Source organism: Marmota marmota, unplaced genomic scaffold, assembly GCF_001458135.2.
Source record: "Marmota marmota marmota unplaced genomic scaffold, marMar, whole genome shotgun sequence".
Classification (NCBI taxonomy): domain Eukaryota; kingdom Metazoa; phylum Chordata; class Mammalia; order Rodentia; family Sciuridae; genus Marmota; species Marmota marmota.
Genome location: NW_026000207.1, coordinates 3456778 through 3473678, shown reverse-complemented (window position 1 = coordinate 3473678; position 16901 = coordinate 3456778). Strand labels below are relative to the sequence as shown.

Below are 16901 nucleotides of genomic sequence, written 5' to 3'. Positions count from 1 at the left end.
GGCCACTGGCCTTCCTCACATCTCTTCTAGGGCAGGGGAAGGCCACCTTATGGGAGGATTCGGCATCCCAACCTGAAACTGTTAGCCTGGGAAGGCGGAACACAGCCAAGGTGAGAGCCAGGAGTGGTGTTTCATTTCAACACTCTGGTTTTGAAATGAAGCTCAAGACCAAAGTTGAAACAGAACTTGAGCTACATTCCTCCATCTGGAAGGAAGGGATTAAGCAAGGTGCACTCCAATAAGCCTGTCATCCTTGCCTTTAGATATGTGGCCACCCTTTTTTTCAGAGGGTGGGGGTTTTACGAGGGATTGAACCAGGGGGCTTAACCAAGGAGCCATAGTCACAAATCTTTTGTTGTTGTTGTTGTTGTTGTTGTTATTGAGACAGGGTCTCACTGAATTGCTTAGGGCCTTATTACATCGCTGAGGGGAAGCCACTGGGATTACAGGCAGCACAGAATGGGGAGGCAGAACTGCAGCCTGTCAACATGAAGGTGGCCACCACATGCCCAGGTGTGGACATGGGGAACCTGAAGGATCCATGAACCTTAGGAAAAGCCTCAATGGGAGAGAAGGATTTGGAAAACTTTAGTAAATAAACAGAACAGGACAAGACCACCTTCAGAGAACATGCAGACTCAAAGACAAAGAAGACGCAGGGCCAGGCTGTAGCCATTCTTCATTTAGAGTTTGGAAACTAGGAAAAAGTCCCCTGGAGGAAACCAGGTTGCTCATCCTGACAGGGGGCACTGGTGACTGGAACAAGTAGCCCAGGGGCAAGTCAGGCTCTTCCATAGTTGGCCCTGTCCCTGGGACAGCTCCTAGGTGCTGACCCTGTTATTAAAACTCACCTTCTTCCTCCTGACACCACCTTCAACCAGCTTTCTCAAAGTGCTGTCTCACAGTCATGGGAAACTTCCTCTGGGTGACACTCTGCCCACTGGCCCAGCTGCAACACCCCGTCTATTCCCACAGAAGGAGGGCAGCAGTGGCCCTCAGGGAACATCATGACAGGGCAGAGGACCAAGCTGCACTAACAGGATCTGCTTCCCCTCTTCATGCTGCTCCTGGACAGGTAGGGTCCACCTTCTTCAGCTCCCTGAGCCCTCAACCTGCCACTAATAGCATTATCCCACAATTCTTCACTGATGTCGCCTGGCTTTGGTCAGTGTCTGAATGGACCTGAATCATGGTCATGGCAGCTTTATGTCGACTTGACTGGGAACAGGACAGAAGGATCCTTCACCTGAGAAGAAAAGGGAAGCTAGATGTAGAACAGGAAATCTACAGTCTACAACTCCACCATCAACTAGAACCATACACTCTGCCACAGTCAGCCTGGCAATAAAGGTCACACTACCTGGAAATGTCCCCACAGTCCCACTGCCAGCAGGACACAGAGAACTCCCAGCCTGACCTCTTGTGCTCTCTCAGCCCCCTCACTCAGTTCTCAACTGATCTCTTTTTCTTTCATTTTCTGGTCCTAGGCGGGGAACCCAGGGGTGCTCTACCACTGAGCTACATAACCAGCACTTTAAAAAAAAAATGTTTTTAGTTGTCAATGTATCTTTTATTTTATTTATTTATTTACTTATATACGGCGCTGAGAATCAAAACCAGGCCTCACACATGCCAGGCAAGTGCTCTACCACTGAGCCACAATCCCAGCCCCCCCCCCAGCCCTTTTTATTTTGTATTTTGAGAAAGAGTATCACTACATTGCCCACGTTGGCCTCCAATGTGGGTTCCTCCTTCATCAGCCTCCCTAGCAGCTGGGATTACAGGCCTGTGCCACCACACCTGGATTCACCTAAAATCTAACTTCCCTAAGCTCTTCTTTTCCTTATAGCTTTCCTTTTCCCTTGGGAAGATTTTATCAGTAGAAAATTCCTTCTCCAGGCCTGGCCTCTCCTGAACACCTTGGGCACCATCAAAACAACAGAGAGCTGAAATCTGTACTGGATGACAGCAAGGAACATCAGCTTGGAGTCGGCTCCAGGAGGAAAGGTGCTTACCTTGTTAGAGTGAAGGAGAGTTTAATGGAGGAGAACAGAAAGAAAACAGAAAAGTAAGCATCTGGAAACTTCCAAGTGAGGAGGGGCTCAGGGACAAGGCAGACTGAGTGACAGGCCTCCTCAGGCAGCATCCCGATGGGGCAGGAAGTGCAGAAGTCAGAGGTCAAGGAGGATTCAGAGTTTTCCCTTGGAGAAGGGCCTGAAGTGGCAATTTCATAGCACAGGAGTGAAGAGGTATGAAGAAGGGAATACTTGGGATTTGTAGGAAGAAAATTATGCCAATAAACTTCAAGGCATGGGCTAATAAGGAGGAATTAGATCCCAGAGGAGGGAAAGAGTATATTTTTCTATAAATCCCTCCAAAGAGGAAGGTCTGCACCGAGAGGCAGATGTGGGAGGTGCTGCTCACCCCACCTTCCCCAGCTGCTCTCCCTCTCACCAGGACTGTTCACACCACGGGTTTCATCTCCCACTGTCCATGGTTCTCCTCCTGGAAACTTGGAGCGGGCATCTGGCTTGCTGGCTTGACACCCTGTTCATGGGAAATGACAGACTCTTGGGCTCATTCTATTGGGCTGTGATCTGTCAACAGAACAGAGTGTTCTACTTCAGCAACTCTGTGGTTGACATCTGCAAAGCAAAGGCTTTTCTCTCACAAGGGACACATTATAACTGGCACAATGGCACATGCCTGGCATGGTGGTGCACGCCTGCAATCCAGCTACTCAGAGACTGGGGCAGGAGGATCCCAAGGTCAAAGCCAGCCTCAGCACCTAAGGTAAACTTAGTGAGATCCAGTCTCAAACAAAAAGCTTGGAAGATTTAGGTCAAAGGTAAATCACCCCTGGGTTAAATCACCAGTACCAAGACTCTCTTTCCTGTGGGCAGCACTATTTTCTTCCCAGATGTAACCATTTTGGGGATTAAAGTGGCCCCTCTTTTTATTCTGTTTTGCTCCATGAGCTTCACATGGAGAGGATCCATGAGTGGGTGCAGGCCCAGTGGAAACGGGAACTAATGGAAGGAGGAATGGATTACTGACCTCTGACCTGCCCAGAGGCCCCCTCCTCCTGACCTCCTGAAGTGCACCCCTTAGGTTCTGTCCATCCTGTAGACCCAGTGAGACCACCTTCCAGAGCCTGCACTTGCAACAGCCCCGCCCACCTCCACCTGATGCTTCAAGGCCTCCAACCAGCTCTGTGGCACCCTTTGGTTCCCTCCCTTTGCCACTCCTGTGCCCACGCACTTCTGGTGACCTCAGGAGACACTCCTATCCTTCCATCACCTCCTCCTCTTTCTTCCCCGTGGATCCATATCCACCTTCATTCCAGTGTCCTCAACCCAATTCTCATGTCCTTGGAGGCCCTCCTTCAATATCTCAGCCCCCAAACGCTGGGTGGCATCCACCACCATGTCACTGTTCCCACCCCACACCCGTGTCTTTCCTCTGGTCCCTCACTGCCTTCTCTGCCTCACTCCATCCTTTGCAGCTCTTACGTCTTCCTTTCCCGCACAGCAGCCATGACGGCCGTCCACCTCTCCATCTCTGTGGCACTGCTATTCCCAGGACATCACCACCTCACCAATAGGCTCTAGTAGGTTTGGGTTTTATAAAAATTCTGACAGGAGCTCCTGATGAGAGGAAGCCACTTCCCCTTCTTGATCAGCTAATCGTGTCCACATTCAAGCCACCTCTCTGACTGGCTTTCACCTGGGTGGTTTTGGGTACCACACAAGTTGCCAGCGGGCCAGTACCAGAGCATCAGGGCCTATGACATGATTCACACTAACCAACCCACAGGGTGTTGGCAACACAAGTGAACCTCACTCTGCTTCCCCCCTGCCCAGCTTGCTGCCACCCTGTCTCTACAATACCACCTGGGTCGTCCCCTGGCACCTGCTCTCCTTTGCTGCTGCAGGTAAAGGTTTCTGTATTTCTTCTATTCCCATGAGAACTTGTGGTGTCTGTCCATCAAAACAATCTTTCAATCTTACAAAACATACACAACCCTTCCCTGAGTTCTGAAATCCCTTGTGAATATTGTGTCCAAGATTTTTTACGCACTCCTGTCCTTCACCCAATTTAGCCCAAAGTCACTGTATTATGTCCTTCATTCCTATGACCAACAAAACAGACAAAAGGTGATTATTCCCTCTACTGAACTGCAAACTCTGCCCATTATGAACTCAAGCTACCCAGGGAATTTTAGAAACACCAGACCCTTTAGCCCTGTGCAACTGCCTGCTACCATTTCCCTCCTTCTTCCTTCCTTCCTTCTGTCCCACCCCCTGAGCCCCAGGCCTTGCGCATGCCCCTAACCCTGTGACATCTGTATTCTACACTCTCACCCTCACCCCATCACACTCAATCACACCTGCACACTCTCCAACTTTCTCATGACATCACATAACAAAGGTTAGAATACTGTTAAAATGCTGGGCATGTGAAATATTGTCCTGGTGTCAGTGTTGGGGGTGGGGATCAATATAAAGGGCATCCATGACCACCCACATCTGGCATTGACTGACTTGGAGACATGCACAAGTTTATGGATGACAACAACAGGTGACTGGGTGAGTGAGAGAAAGGGAGTGGAGCTATGAGTGTGCTGGTGTCTGCATTTCGAGTGTGAGTGAAGGAGCAAGGCAACTATGAGATCCTGGGAAGGTCTGTGTGTATCAGCATTTGACTGAGCATGTGAGAGGGCACACATATAAGGCCACACGTGCAGGTGGTGGGGGAGGGGGGGATGTGTGATATGGCCCTACAACTTGACTGCAAAGAGAATATGTACTGAAGACTTAGTGAACCCCTAAGTATTGTTGGTAGGTTGAGGGGAAATAAGTAACCAATGCAATACCAGGATGTACCAATGATTATAAAAACACCACAGGATGGGGTCACCATTTCTTTAAATCTCTCTCTGTCCTCTCTGGCTCTTCCAAGTGCTGTATGATCCCATTGCTGCCTGGGACCTGCCAGTGCTGTATGAAATCAGATCTCCAGCTAAACGTGCTCACTTTGATTTAAGGGAGCCTTCTGCAGAGACCAGGAGGGGGACTGAAGTGGAAAATTAGTCTTGCCCAAGTAAGATCAGGCCTTTGCCTTTAGTTGCTGGGCAGTGGTCTCCAGGCACTGAAATGTGATACCTGAAGGGAGTGGCTGTGTTTGCCTGGAGCTTGGCCACCAGACTCTCTAATGATGTGAACTGTGCTGGGTTTGGGCTTCTGCCATTGTGAGTGCCATGTGAATGCCTAGCCTCAGGAGGAGCCGAGACTAAATACAGCCATGTGGACGGTGTGTGACAGGCTCCAGGAGCAGCTCTGAGCACCAAGGCCCAGGTGAGCTTCCATGATTGACGATATCTAGGAGTGTTGTCTCATATGGTGACCCACAGGGAGGGTGATGGGAAGCTCCACACTGGGCACCTCTCCTGGACTCTGCCAGTCAGCGTCTTCCCTGGGCTGACTGTAACCTGTATCCCTTCTCTGTAGTGAACCATAAACAGGAGCCTAATAGATTTCTGTGAATGTCATGAGTTCCTGAAATGATTTTGTGATTTTTGTGAACTCCCTATGGGTTCTTATTTTCTTAGCAAACACAAGTATAGCTAATTTGGATAACCATCCAGTGTTGTTGGGTTGAGAAGGCAGCATTTGCTAATGTGATGCTTCTTGAATCCCATAGTCAAACCCCCACCCACAACCCTGTCACCCCTCATTATGAGAAAGGGAAAAGGACTTACCTGGGAATCCTCAGCATCCATCCTGTGCACCTGCAGACCCACTGGAGCCTGCACACTTAAGGTGGCTGAACAGGGATGTGCTTGGCACAGAGGCCCAGTCTTCTGGATGTCTGACCCCAGAGCTGCTGTTAGTGAGGCTTGGAATCAACAGGCAGCCTGCTCTGGTGCCCTGGTTTTCGAGGAAAGGATGATTAGAGATTCCTTAATTCCATCCTGATCCTCTAAGGAAAATTAATATCTTTGTGCTGTCTGAAAAAAAAAAAACTGGAACCAAGGACCACAGCAGGAAAATACAAAGGTAGGGCTTTCCCACCCACACTGAGAACTTACCGACATTTTAGGGAAAGAAATCCTGCAAAAAGCAGTAATCTAAGCAGGAATCTGAGTTTCTTCCCTGAAAGGCTGAGCAAAGGGCTTCAGGGCCCTTCAATGTTAGAACAACAGGGAGATGAGTGGCTCAAGCTTAGCCACGGCATTAAGGAGAGTGGGGGGACTCAAAGCCCAGAGGGATGGGGCTTTTCTGAAGTCCCTCTCTCCCTAATATCTGGTCCTGCTCTCCTATATCTCCTCCACGCCTTGCAAAACATCATGACGAGCCCTGGCTCCCAACCACGTCATCCCTCATACGCTGGTTCTCACAAGGCATTGGGACCGCAGACTGCTTATCTCATAGTAGGGCCAGTTCATCTGCCTTGTCTTGGCCAGACCTGGGTCCAGCATGTTCCTGGGAATTTTCAATCAACCCACTCAAAATAGAGGGAATACAACCCCTATCCACCAGGGGGCAGTTGATCACAGCTTGGAGCACAGCCCAGGGGTCTGGATCATCCTCACCAGAGGTTCACTGTGGCTGGCTGCAGGAAGTCCACCCACTCTAGGATCTCCTTATATTCTGTTTTCTCCTGCAGGATTGAAGGTTGGAATTCACCTGTGGATTTCACACATGTATGCTGGATGTCTTGCTTCTGCGCCTCCAGCTGCTATTTATGCTGGGCTGATATTTTCCCCAGCTGGGCCACACATGTCTACTCTTGTAGTACCACAGAGCACAGGTGCTTCATACAGTCATAATTTGGGAGCTGACCTTTGGATATCTCCAGGCTGTATTGGCTGCTTCAAGACTCCATGAATAATAGTGGATAAGGTCCTGCCCATTCCCCTGGGAGCTGGTTATGTCATACCCCAGGTCACATCACCGAAACCCAGGTCCTTCCAAGTGCTGGAGACAGGTTCCATGTTCATAAAGCTCGATCCCCTTATGCCTCCACTCAGTGCCCATAAGCATATGCTCCAAGTGACCCATCTGTTGGCTGCTCTCCAACTGAGCTTTCCTAGTGACAAGCTCCATGGCCAAGGGATGGCTGTGATGACAGCATAAGGTGTCACAATCAGGAGCACTCACCCTGGGTGTGGTCTGCACTCTGCATACCCCAGCCTGCCTGAAGCTGAGGCCACAGGAACACAAGGATAGGCCCTGTTCTGGGTCCCAGCCTCTCCCTGGAGGGGAAGGGAATGGGGAAGGAAGGGAAGGAGATGGAATTAGCAAGATTTGGGGTCAGGAACTCAGGAAAGCATGGAGTCCAATGAGACACACAAACCCTCTTCAAGTCCCTCAGAGATCACATATCAACTTTCGGCACATTTCATAGAAACCCTGTCAGCTTCCAGGGATCATGGGAAATCAACAGCATCTCCCAGACTCCTCAACACTTATTCTGAAGTTACTAACAAGAAACTCATAATTGTCTTGGTAATTAGCAAGTGTGGAGAAAGTTTTTCAGCCTTGTCCTGGGCTCCCCAGGCCTGCACTGTCATTGCCTCTCCAGGTGAAGTGATAATTGCAGCCCTGAGGGGAAGTGAGGTCACAGGAGCACAGACCTTTATCTCAGGGTGCAGCTGCCTCCCTCCCTCCATGCTGGCTGTCAGGACCTTACACTGAGCCCAGTACCTGGCACACAAGAAGCACAGTGAGTGGTTTCAATATCGGTATCATCAATAAGAAAAGGAAACCTGAGGATGTGCTCCTGTATGTAGAGGGATTCCGGGATAGAAACAGATTCTGTGGAGAGGTAGACTAAGGAGAGAAATAATTCCTTCAGTAAAAGGATAAGTGTCCCTGACCTGATGCCTTAAGTTATTTAATAAAATCACCACTGAGGATGTTTGTGGGTGAATAATATCATTGATAGTGAATTCTGATTTGGAAGGGGCTTAAGGACTGAAGTTAGCAACTAACATATTCTTCACATTATTTTAGACAGACCTTAGAATACATTTTTTTAATTTCTACCATATCCATGTATGTAATACCTTCATTGCCTATAGTAAAGATGAAGATGGAACTCTTTCTGTGCAGAAACCAACACCTGGGACTGTTTCTGGGGAAAAAAAAGTTGCTCTTTTGCAACTCTGATATAATCCACTTAAGTGAGACAGGAATCACGTCTCCTCTGAATGCCTGTGCTGTGATGGCTGAGGCGAGACTCTCTTCCTGCTGGACACACAGAGAAGGTAACATTATAGTGATGATAGTGGTTTTCAGTAACAAATGAATATGTGTTAATAATCTGTATTAATAATACTTCAACATTAATTACAAACTCGTGACATTTTATTTTTTATTTCATTTCATTCAGTGTGCAATTCACACGCTGCAGCTTCTACTGACAGACCTCTTATAGTGAAATGTCCTCCATAAATCCTAGTTCATTGCCGACAATTTCACTAATATAGCTGTCAGTGCACAGGAGCTTTTAGCCTGAAATTAGTGAGAACTTCATTTCTATCCTAAAGTACTTTATCAGATATTAGTATTTCCTATTTCATAGTTTAGGAACAAAGTAATATTTTTGAACAATTCATTTATATATTCCAGTATATTTTTATTCCAGCAATGACAACCAATGGATATTTCTGCTATGGAACTAAATCTTTGTTTAGAGGAGATAGTCTTCCATTCATCTACTATAAATTTTAAAATCACATGATTTCCTAGCATCTGTTTTGGTTCCTCATGTAGAGTTTTTCCTCCTTATGCATTTTTAGATTTTTCATTAGTGCACTATTGTTACACATAATACTGAGGCTCATTAGGAGAGCGTGGCATACAGTTTGCTCCACTTTAGTCCCTACTACTTCTCTTTCCCTTGCCTCCTCCCTCTCCCTGTTCCCTGTGGAACTAACCCTCAGCTTAGTCTTGCATTCATTAAATCCAATGTGGACCCAGGGCAATTTCTGGAGGACACATGAGCATGCATCAGATTGGAATTGCTGGCATAGAGGTTTATATCTTAGCCAGTAAGTGGATACCACCAGTTTTGCCACATGTTTGCACCAATTTTAACACCCACTGCCAGTTCATGAGATCCCTGTCCTATCTCCATCCCTGCCAATCATGGAATTGCCTGCCATTTTATTTTAAATTTAGGTTGGTATGTGCTTATACTATGGGATGGTTTAAATAAAGACACTGAACATTCACCCATATTTATTAGTCATTGAATGATGTCTTTTTATCTTGAAGTACATATTAGAAAGGCTTGACTGTTTTTGTCCTATTGTAAATTTTGTAAGACTGTTGGTGCAGGATACATCAAACTCATTCACCCTGTGTATGGCATCTGATGAGAGTTAATTCTCAAGGTAATATGCCCTGACTTGTCATTTCAACCATATGTTTAGGGTGTTTGTGCTGTTTAATATACATTTTCTTACCTAAGACCACAGAAATAATTTTTTGTGATTTTAAAAACTCCATTCCTTATACTTAAAAGTTTAGGTCAGAAATCCACTGAGATCTGATTTGTTGTTTGGTTTGGATGGCGACTGAAGTTCTTTTGCCAATGAGACTACAAATATCATTCATTTGGAAATGTTAAGTGCTAAATCCTTTCTATGCATTTGCTCATACTTTTCATTGCTCCTCACAGGATAGCCTCATCTGATCATCCAGGCTCATTTTTTCTATAAAGTATACTGTTAATTCTCCCCAGAAACATGTGCATCTTGAGGTCTTTGCAATCCCACAGGTGCATGCAATAAAAGTTACTCTTGGTGTCAAAAATTATTTTAAGAAGGGGATTTCACTATGTTGCTCAGGCTGGCTTCAAACTCCTGGGCTCCAGTGATTCTCCTGCTTCAGCTCTGCAGGTAGCATGCGGATACAGGTGCTCACCACTGTGCATGGGTACAGCTATTCTAAAGAAGTCATTTAGCTCAGAGGAACGACTGTTGTCATAATTTAAAGAACAATATGCTGAATGACAAAATGGCCTCCAGCAACATGGCTATAGGCATGACATTCTTATCACAGACTGCTGTTGGAAATCTGGGAAACTTCTCTCTGCTTTATTATCATTTGGTTCTTTCCTGCAATGAGTGTACATTGAGGTCCAGAGATTTGATTCTCAGGCACCTGACCATAGCCAACTCCTTGTTGATTCTCAGTAGAGGAATTCCCCAGACAATGACAGCTTTTGGGTTGAAATATTTCTTCAGTAATTTTGGATGCAAACTCATCCTATACATGCAGCGAGTGGGCAAGAGTGTTTCCATTTTCATCATCTGCCTCTTGAGCATCTTCCAGAACATCACCATCAGCCCCATGAACTCCTGTTGGAAGGATCTCAAAGGAAAAGCTCCAAAGTACATTGGCTTCTCCATTTCCCTCTGCTGGATCCTGTATATGGTGGTAAATTCCATCTTTCCTCTCTATGTACTTAACAAATGGAGTAGTGAAAACCTGACAGAGAAAAGAGATCATGGGTACTGTACTTCTGCAGTCGGTGATAAAATCATAGACTCGTTATATGCAGCATTGTTTGTATTTCCTGAAGTTGTCTTTTCCGTGCTCATGATCTGGTCCAGTAGCTCCATGGTTCTCCTTCTGTACAGGCACAAGCAGAGGGTTCAGCACATTCACAGCATCAAAGTTCCCCTCAGATCTTGCCCTGAGTCCACAGCCACCCAGAGAATCCTTGTCCTGGTGGGCACCTTTGTGAATTTCCACACCCTCTCCTCCTTATTAAATTTGTATATTGCTCTATTTTCCAATCCGGTTTGGTGGTTGGTGAAAACCAATGACCTTATTTCACTATGTTTCCCCACTGTCAGCCCCTTTATTCTCATGAGCCGTGAGTCTACTATATCCACTTTATCCAGGCTCTGCTTTGTTTGAATAAAAATTCAGTCTTGCTGGGTGCTGTGGCACATGCATGAAATCCCAGAAACTCAGGGAGCTTAGACAGCATTCCACATTGGAGGCCAGTCTAACAAGTTAGTAAGACCCTGTCTCAAATTGAAAAAGAAAAAGAGCTGGGATGAAGCTCAGTGGTAAATCACCCCAGGGTACAGTCCTCAGTTTCAAAATACAAGTCAAAAGTTGCCTCATTGTATCATAAGTACATAATTGCATGTTTTTGCACAATGTTCAAGGGTTTCATTGTTCTTCATACTGAAAAGAGCAATAAAGAAATGGATGGAAGAGTCACTTGACTTTCTAACCCTAAAGGACACAGGGGTCCTCAGCCAGCTGATTGTGGGACCCATGTGGCCATGGTGGAGGGGAACAGAGCTGGTGGTCCTCACCCTATGCAGAGCATCCTGTAGACAGCCATCCTTGTTCCTGTTACTGGACGCAAACGGAATGGATGAGTTCCCAGTCTTTCCAGGTCAGTTGGATCACATGTTTGACCAAGTGCTACACTCTGGAAAGTTAGCCTAGAGCAAATGCAGTGGAGAAATAAGTGTGGAACTTTTCAGAAGATAATTCTCCTTAGCATTGCCAGTAAGTTTATAACTCCCAGAAAAGTTTTGTTCCAAATCGTCTTTGTTGGATACCTGTTAAAACAGAGCTTGGGAAGACAGATTCAGCATCAACTCCTGGAATAAAGGAAAAGATTTTGTTTCTGCATACTGAAATAAAGATAATGTTCTCTCAGGGGCAAGGAGAAAGGAAGATTTGTTAGCAGCTCTCCTTAAAATGTTTGTTTCCCTTCATTAAGGGATTCTCAAGTGTGATGCAAACTCCTTTCCTATGTAGTGTCCACCTGGGCCACTCCACATACCCTGACCTCAATTGGTGGAAGAAAAGGAATTTGATGGGAGCACAGTCCTCCTGCTGCCTGCTGTGCCACAAGGAAGGAAGTGCCTGTTTTCTCAGTCGCACCTCTTCTGCTAAGATCTGTTCAAGGGTTGCAGCATAATCTGACACTTTCACATTTTGTGAAAATACCCACAGCTGTCTTTTTTTTTTTTAGAAATTTTTTTAATATTTATTTTTTAGTTTTCGGCAGACACAACATCTTTGTTTGTATGTGATGCTGAGGATCGAACCCGGGCCGCACGCATGCCAGGCGAGCGCGCTACCGCTTGAGCCACATCCCCAGCCCCCCACAGCTGTCTTTCAAAACAGGTGGATAGATGGGCATGTCTTACCTACAACCTTAAAAGGTAGCACTTACCACTCTCCGTATCAGAATACATTTATGTATTTAGGCTAAGTTATAGCCTTAGGAGAACCAATTCATCTACAAACAGTGAGGTTGCTGGTACAGGGAGGGATGTTAGTAAGATCAAAGCAGGTCCCACAGGTGGAGAACTGCAAAGGGGAGGGGAAGATCCATGAGGCTTCCTGGGTGAAAGCATCATGGAGGGACATTGGGGACAAATGATTATTATAAGAGGATATTTGTTTATGTGCCCTACACTGTCCTAATATCCCTGTCCCTGACTGTCACCCAAATGATATCTTCTGAGAAGGTCACGATTCATTGAGCTTTTCCTGTGAAAATGAACTCTTTTGGGAACATTTGAAGGAGTTTGAATTTGAATTTACTATTTCTTTATAAATCTGAATGAGAGTATTTCTACAGACGATTTTAGTTTGGATAACACCAACTTGGTAAACTGTTTTTCTAAGCTTTACATTTTAAAAGACTATATACTAGAAGAACATGAATACATCTAATGTTCAAAGAAACCAGTAAGGTCAGTGTCACAATTACAGAGATTTCCTTATACTATGTTTCACTTTCAAAGTAAAATTAAGGATCCATAGTCTATGATAACAATAATTATAGATCTGTATAGATTAGCAGTACTAGCAAAAACAAAAAGATAGCCTTAAATCTCTTATAATTTAGAAAATTATCAGATATAGACTTAGTTCTTATACAAACAAACATATTTAGTTTCAGATATATACTTATCTCTAGTCACATATATTAGGTTATTCATGAAAACCAAGCCTGGTCATTTTGTCATCTTTTTCTCTGCCAAAGAAAGATCCTAAAGCAAAGAGCATTACACACTCAACATTTAACACCTCTCAAGTCTGGTGCAAATTGGCACTCATAAGTAGAAGGTTTCTTATGAGACAGAACAGGCATATTGTAGGGTGTCTGGCAAAGCTGATTGTATTCATGTTTTAAAAATTTGTCCAGAAGGGAATGGATCCCCATTAATGCCTCTCTCCTAAGGGAAGTAATTATTTTTCCTGAGGCAAGTTATCTCCTCCTTAAAGAAAACCTTGGTAAGACCACATGGATCAAAGGGCCTCACTCAGGTTTAGTAGACCTCCAGCAGAGCAGGCCTTGTTCCCTTCTCCTGGGAAGTGCTTCTAATGGAGCACATTTAACTTACATATGAATCCTACCCAGGAGGGAGTGGAAAGTCTGGCATATACTGTTAGAGTCTGTAAACAAGTCAAAATGACACCTGGCATTTTGCCAGGGGAATGTTAGAGTTCTTAAACAAGTCTGGATGGTGCCTGGCAAAATGCCAGAGGGAGTGGTTTGAGAAGTAACAAAAACAAGCCATTAAGTGTGGAGATTCCTTATTGGTTGACTGATGTATCTAGTTTATGCTAATTAGATAAGCTGTGTGGAATGTATAAATACTGCTCCTGTCCTGCAATAAAGGGCTTCCACTCCTGCTGTATCAATCTACACAAGTTCTTCGTCACCCCCCGGTTATTTTGCCCAGCCAGCCAGGCTGCGACAATATACAAAAACTGCAATAGTCTTTTTCCTCAGGGTGCACTCAAGGGGTTGGGGCACAGGCTGTTGTTGAGCCTGCTCTGTCTCTTACATTATAATGCCACCCATTTTAAGCAAGTTCCCCCACTGTCACTTGTGCTCAGAGCATGATTTTGGGACCTTCTTCTTACAGGAGCTATTGCTATTCAATGGAGGAGGTCTTCTCCATCCTGAGTATTAGGGTTAATTTAAGATCCTTTGCAGAGACTGCCAGCAAAGCCTAGGTTGACTTTTGTTTCTGTTCCCCTAGGCATATACCATAAAGTCATTACCTACTAGTTGTGAGGGTGTATATTTGTTTACCCTGTACACTGAAATTTCTTGTTTGTTTGTTTAATGTCCAGAGTACTCTGTCCAGTGAAGGCCACATGGACCATACGGAGACTGTTCAGAACTCCTCTCTGCAGAATCAGAGGGCTAAGACACAGGCAACTGCACACATGTGAACTCCAGAAGGCACCTGGATTTTAGCTCTGTGGGCAATAGGCAGGGCTGGACTCATAAGAGTTCCCTGACAGATAGATTATCCTGTTAGATCTTAAAAGTGGAGATCATTTTTGTCTTCATATTATAATCCAACAGGGTGGAAACCCATTGCCATGTCCCTTGTGACTGTCAACCTTCATCCTCTGAAAAACATAAGAGGGTTAATCACCAGGCAATCAGGACAGTGGGCCTCAATTAAGGTTTTTCAAACATAAAGTCCTCCCCATGGGATGGAACTTTCCAGTCAACTCCTTTTTCCCTGTGTGGTGGGGAAATGAAAGTGGGGTGGACCCAAATGGAAGTTATAGAAAAATTCAGACTCAAGTGCTTAAGGGCAGAGCCAGTTAGAAAGTCACAGGCCAATAATAGCCCTGGTGCCCTCCCAACACCTGTTCAGCAGAGAGTCTAACAACTGGCTAAACACTTTTTAATACCTGTTCAATATGGACTCTGATCAAAGCCTTTAAACAGAAGCCACAAATCCCAAGACTAGTACAACACCTCACCAGGTTCCCCTGACATCATGGGAGTTCCATATTTCTCCTCTCATTCAAACTAATCTCACTCCTTTTACTTACACACTCTGCTACCATCTGTGGATTTCACTCTTTGAACACTTGAGACAGGGACCCAGAAAGAACTCAGCAAGGCCTACAGCTCCCTCAGAACCCATCCACCTGCACAAGTGGTATATGAGCTCTGTTTTCAAACTGGGGTTTTATTCCCTTGGGCACAAAGGGGCTGGTAGACAGGGCAGAGGCCAGGTGCTCATTGTCCATGTCTCTACAGCCCAGGCAGCTTTCCTGGGGCTTTCCCCCAGCTCAGGACTGGTGTCCCTGACCCACAGCAGGATGAACTGGGACTTCCTTGGGCCAAACTGAGAAACAGTGCTGTTACCTTTGGGATGTCCAGTTGAAGTCCACATCCTTGGTTTCCCCAAAACCAAGATTGAGCAAGACACAGAAATAACAGGACAGTACAGATTTATTGAAGGTACAGATAGTACTGTTAGGTAGAGCAGAGACTTTTGAGCATCTTCCAGAACATCATGATCCCATGAACTCCTGTTAAAAGTATCCCAAAGGAAAAGCCACAAAGTACATTGGCTTCTCCATTTCCCTCTGCTGGATCCTGTACATTGTGGTGAATTCATTTTTCTTCACTATGTGCTTGGCATATGGAGTAGCAAAAACCTGACATAGATTTTGGGTACTGTACTTGTGCAGGTTGTGACAAAATACCAAATTCATTATATGCAGCATTGTTTGTATTTCCTGAGTTTGTCTTTTCTGTGCTCATGATATGGTCCGGTGGCTCCATGGTTCTCCTTCTGTTCAGGCACAAGCAATGGGTTCAGCACATTCACAGCATCAAAGTTTCCCCCAGATCCTGCCCTGAGTCAAGAGCCACCCAGAGAATCCTTCTCCTGATGGGCTCCTTTGTGACTTTCCACACCCTCTCCTCCATACTAAATGTTAATGTTGCTCTGTTTCCCAACCCCACAGGGTGGTTGGTGAACATCAATGACCTAATATCGGTGTGTTTTCCCACTGCCAGCCTCTTTATTCTCATGAGCTGTGAGCCATTCTACTTATTTTATCCAGGCTCTGCTTTGTCTGCATAAAAAAATACAAAGTCCTGCTGGGTGCTGTGGCATGTGCATGAAATCCCAGCAACACAGGAAGCTGAGAGAGGAGCATTCCAAGTACAAGGCCAGCCTCAACAACTTAGCAAGACTCTGTCTCAAAACTGAAAAAGAAAAGGGGTTGGGATGAAGCTCAGTGTCACTCAATGGTAAAGCACCCCCAGGTTCAGTCCTCAGTACCAAAATATATGTCAAAAGTTGCCTAATTGTATCATAATACATAATTTCATGTTTTTCTACAATGTTCAAGAATTTAATTGTTCTTCATACTGAAAACATCAATAGAGAACGGATAGAAGAGACACCTGACTTTCTAACCCTAAAGGGCACCTTCAGCTGGCTGAAGGTGGGACCCACATGGTCATTTAAGGAGGGGAATAGATCTGATGTGATGCAAACTTCTTTCCTGTGCAGCCTCCACCTGGGCCACTGCACACCACCCAGTCTGCATTGGGTGGAAGAAAGCAAAGCTGGTAGGAGCACAATGCTCCTGCTCCAGCTATGCCACAAGGAAAGGAAGGACATGGTTTCTCATCTAGGAATCATACCTCTTCAGCTGGGATCTATACAAGAGTTTCACATTTTGTGAAAATATTCACATCTAGGTTTAAAACAGGTAGAAACATGGACAAGTCTTACCTACATCTTAAAAAGTAGCATTTATTACTCTCTAAATAAAAATGAATGTATGTATTTAAGCTAGGTTGTATTCTCAGGAGAACCAATTCGTCTATAAAGAGTGAAGTCGCTGGTGCAGGCAGAGACAGACGTGGGAAAGATCACAGCAGGTCCCAGAGGTGGAGAACAGAAAAGGGGGAGGGGAAGATACATGAGGCTTCCTGGGCAACAGCATCATGGAGGGACTTTCAGGAAAAGCACTTATAATAGGACATTAATTTATTTGCACTCCATTGCCCTAATATCTGTGTCCCTGCCTGTCACCCATATGCTATCTTCTCAGAAGGCCACATGA

General features: G+C 45.3%; 1 protein-coding gene across 1 annotated transcript; it reads left to right on the top strand.

Annotated features, from left to right (window-relative positions):
• Positions 1-10011: 10011 nt before the first annotated feature.
• On the top strand, positions 10012-10937 carry LOC107159009 (vomeronasal type-1 receptor 4-like). Its single transcript, XM_015505558.2, has one exon. The coding sequence runs from the start codon at positions 10014-10016 to the stop codon at positions 10935-10937; it is 924 nt and encodes a 307-aa protein (XP_015361044.1). The 5' UTR covers positions 10012-10013.
• The last annotated feature ends 5964 nt before the right edge of the window (positions 10938-16901 follow it).

What these genes read in the sequence shown, in the direction of transcription:
- LOC107159009 (XM_015505558.2), top strand. Translation starts at nt 10,014, where the DNA reads ATGCTGAATGACAAAATGGCCTCCAGCAACATGGCTATAGGCATGACA.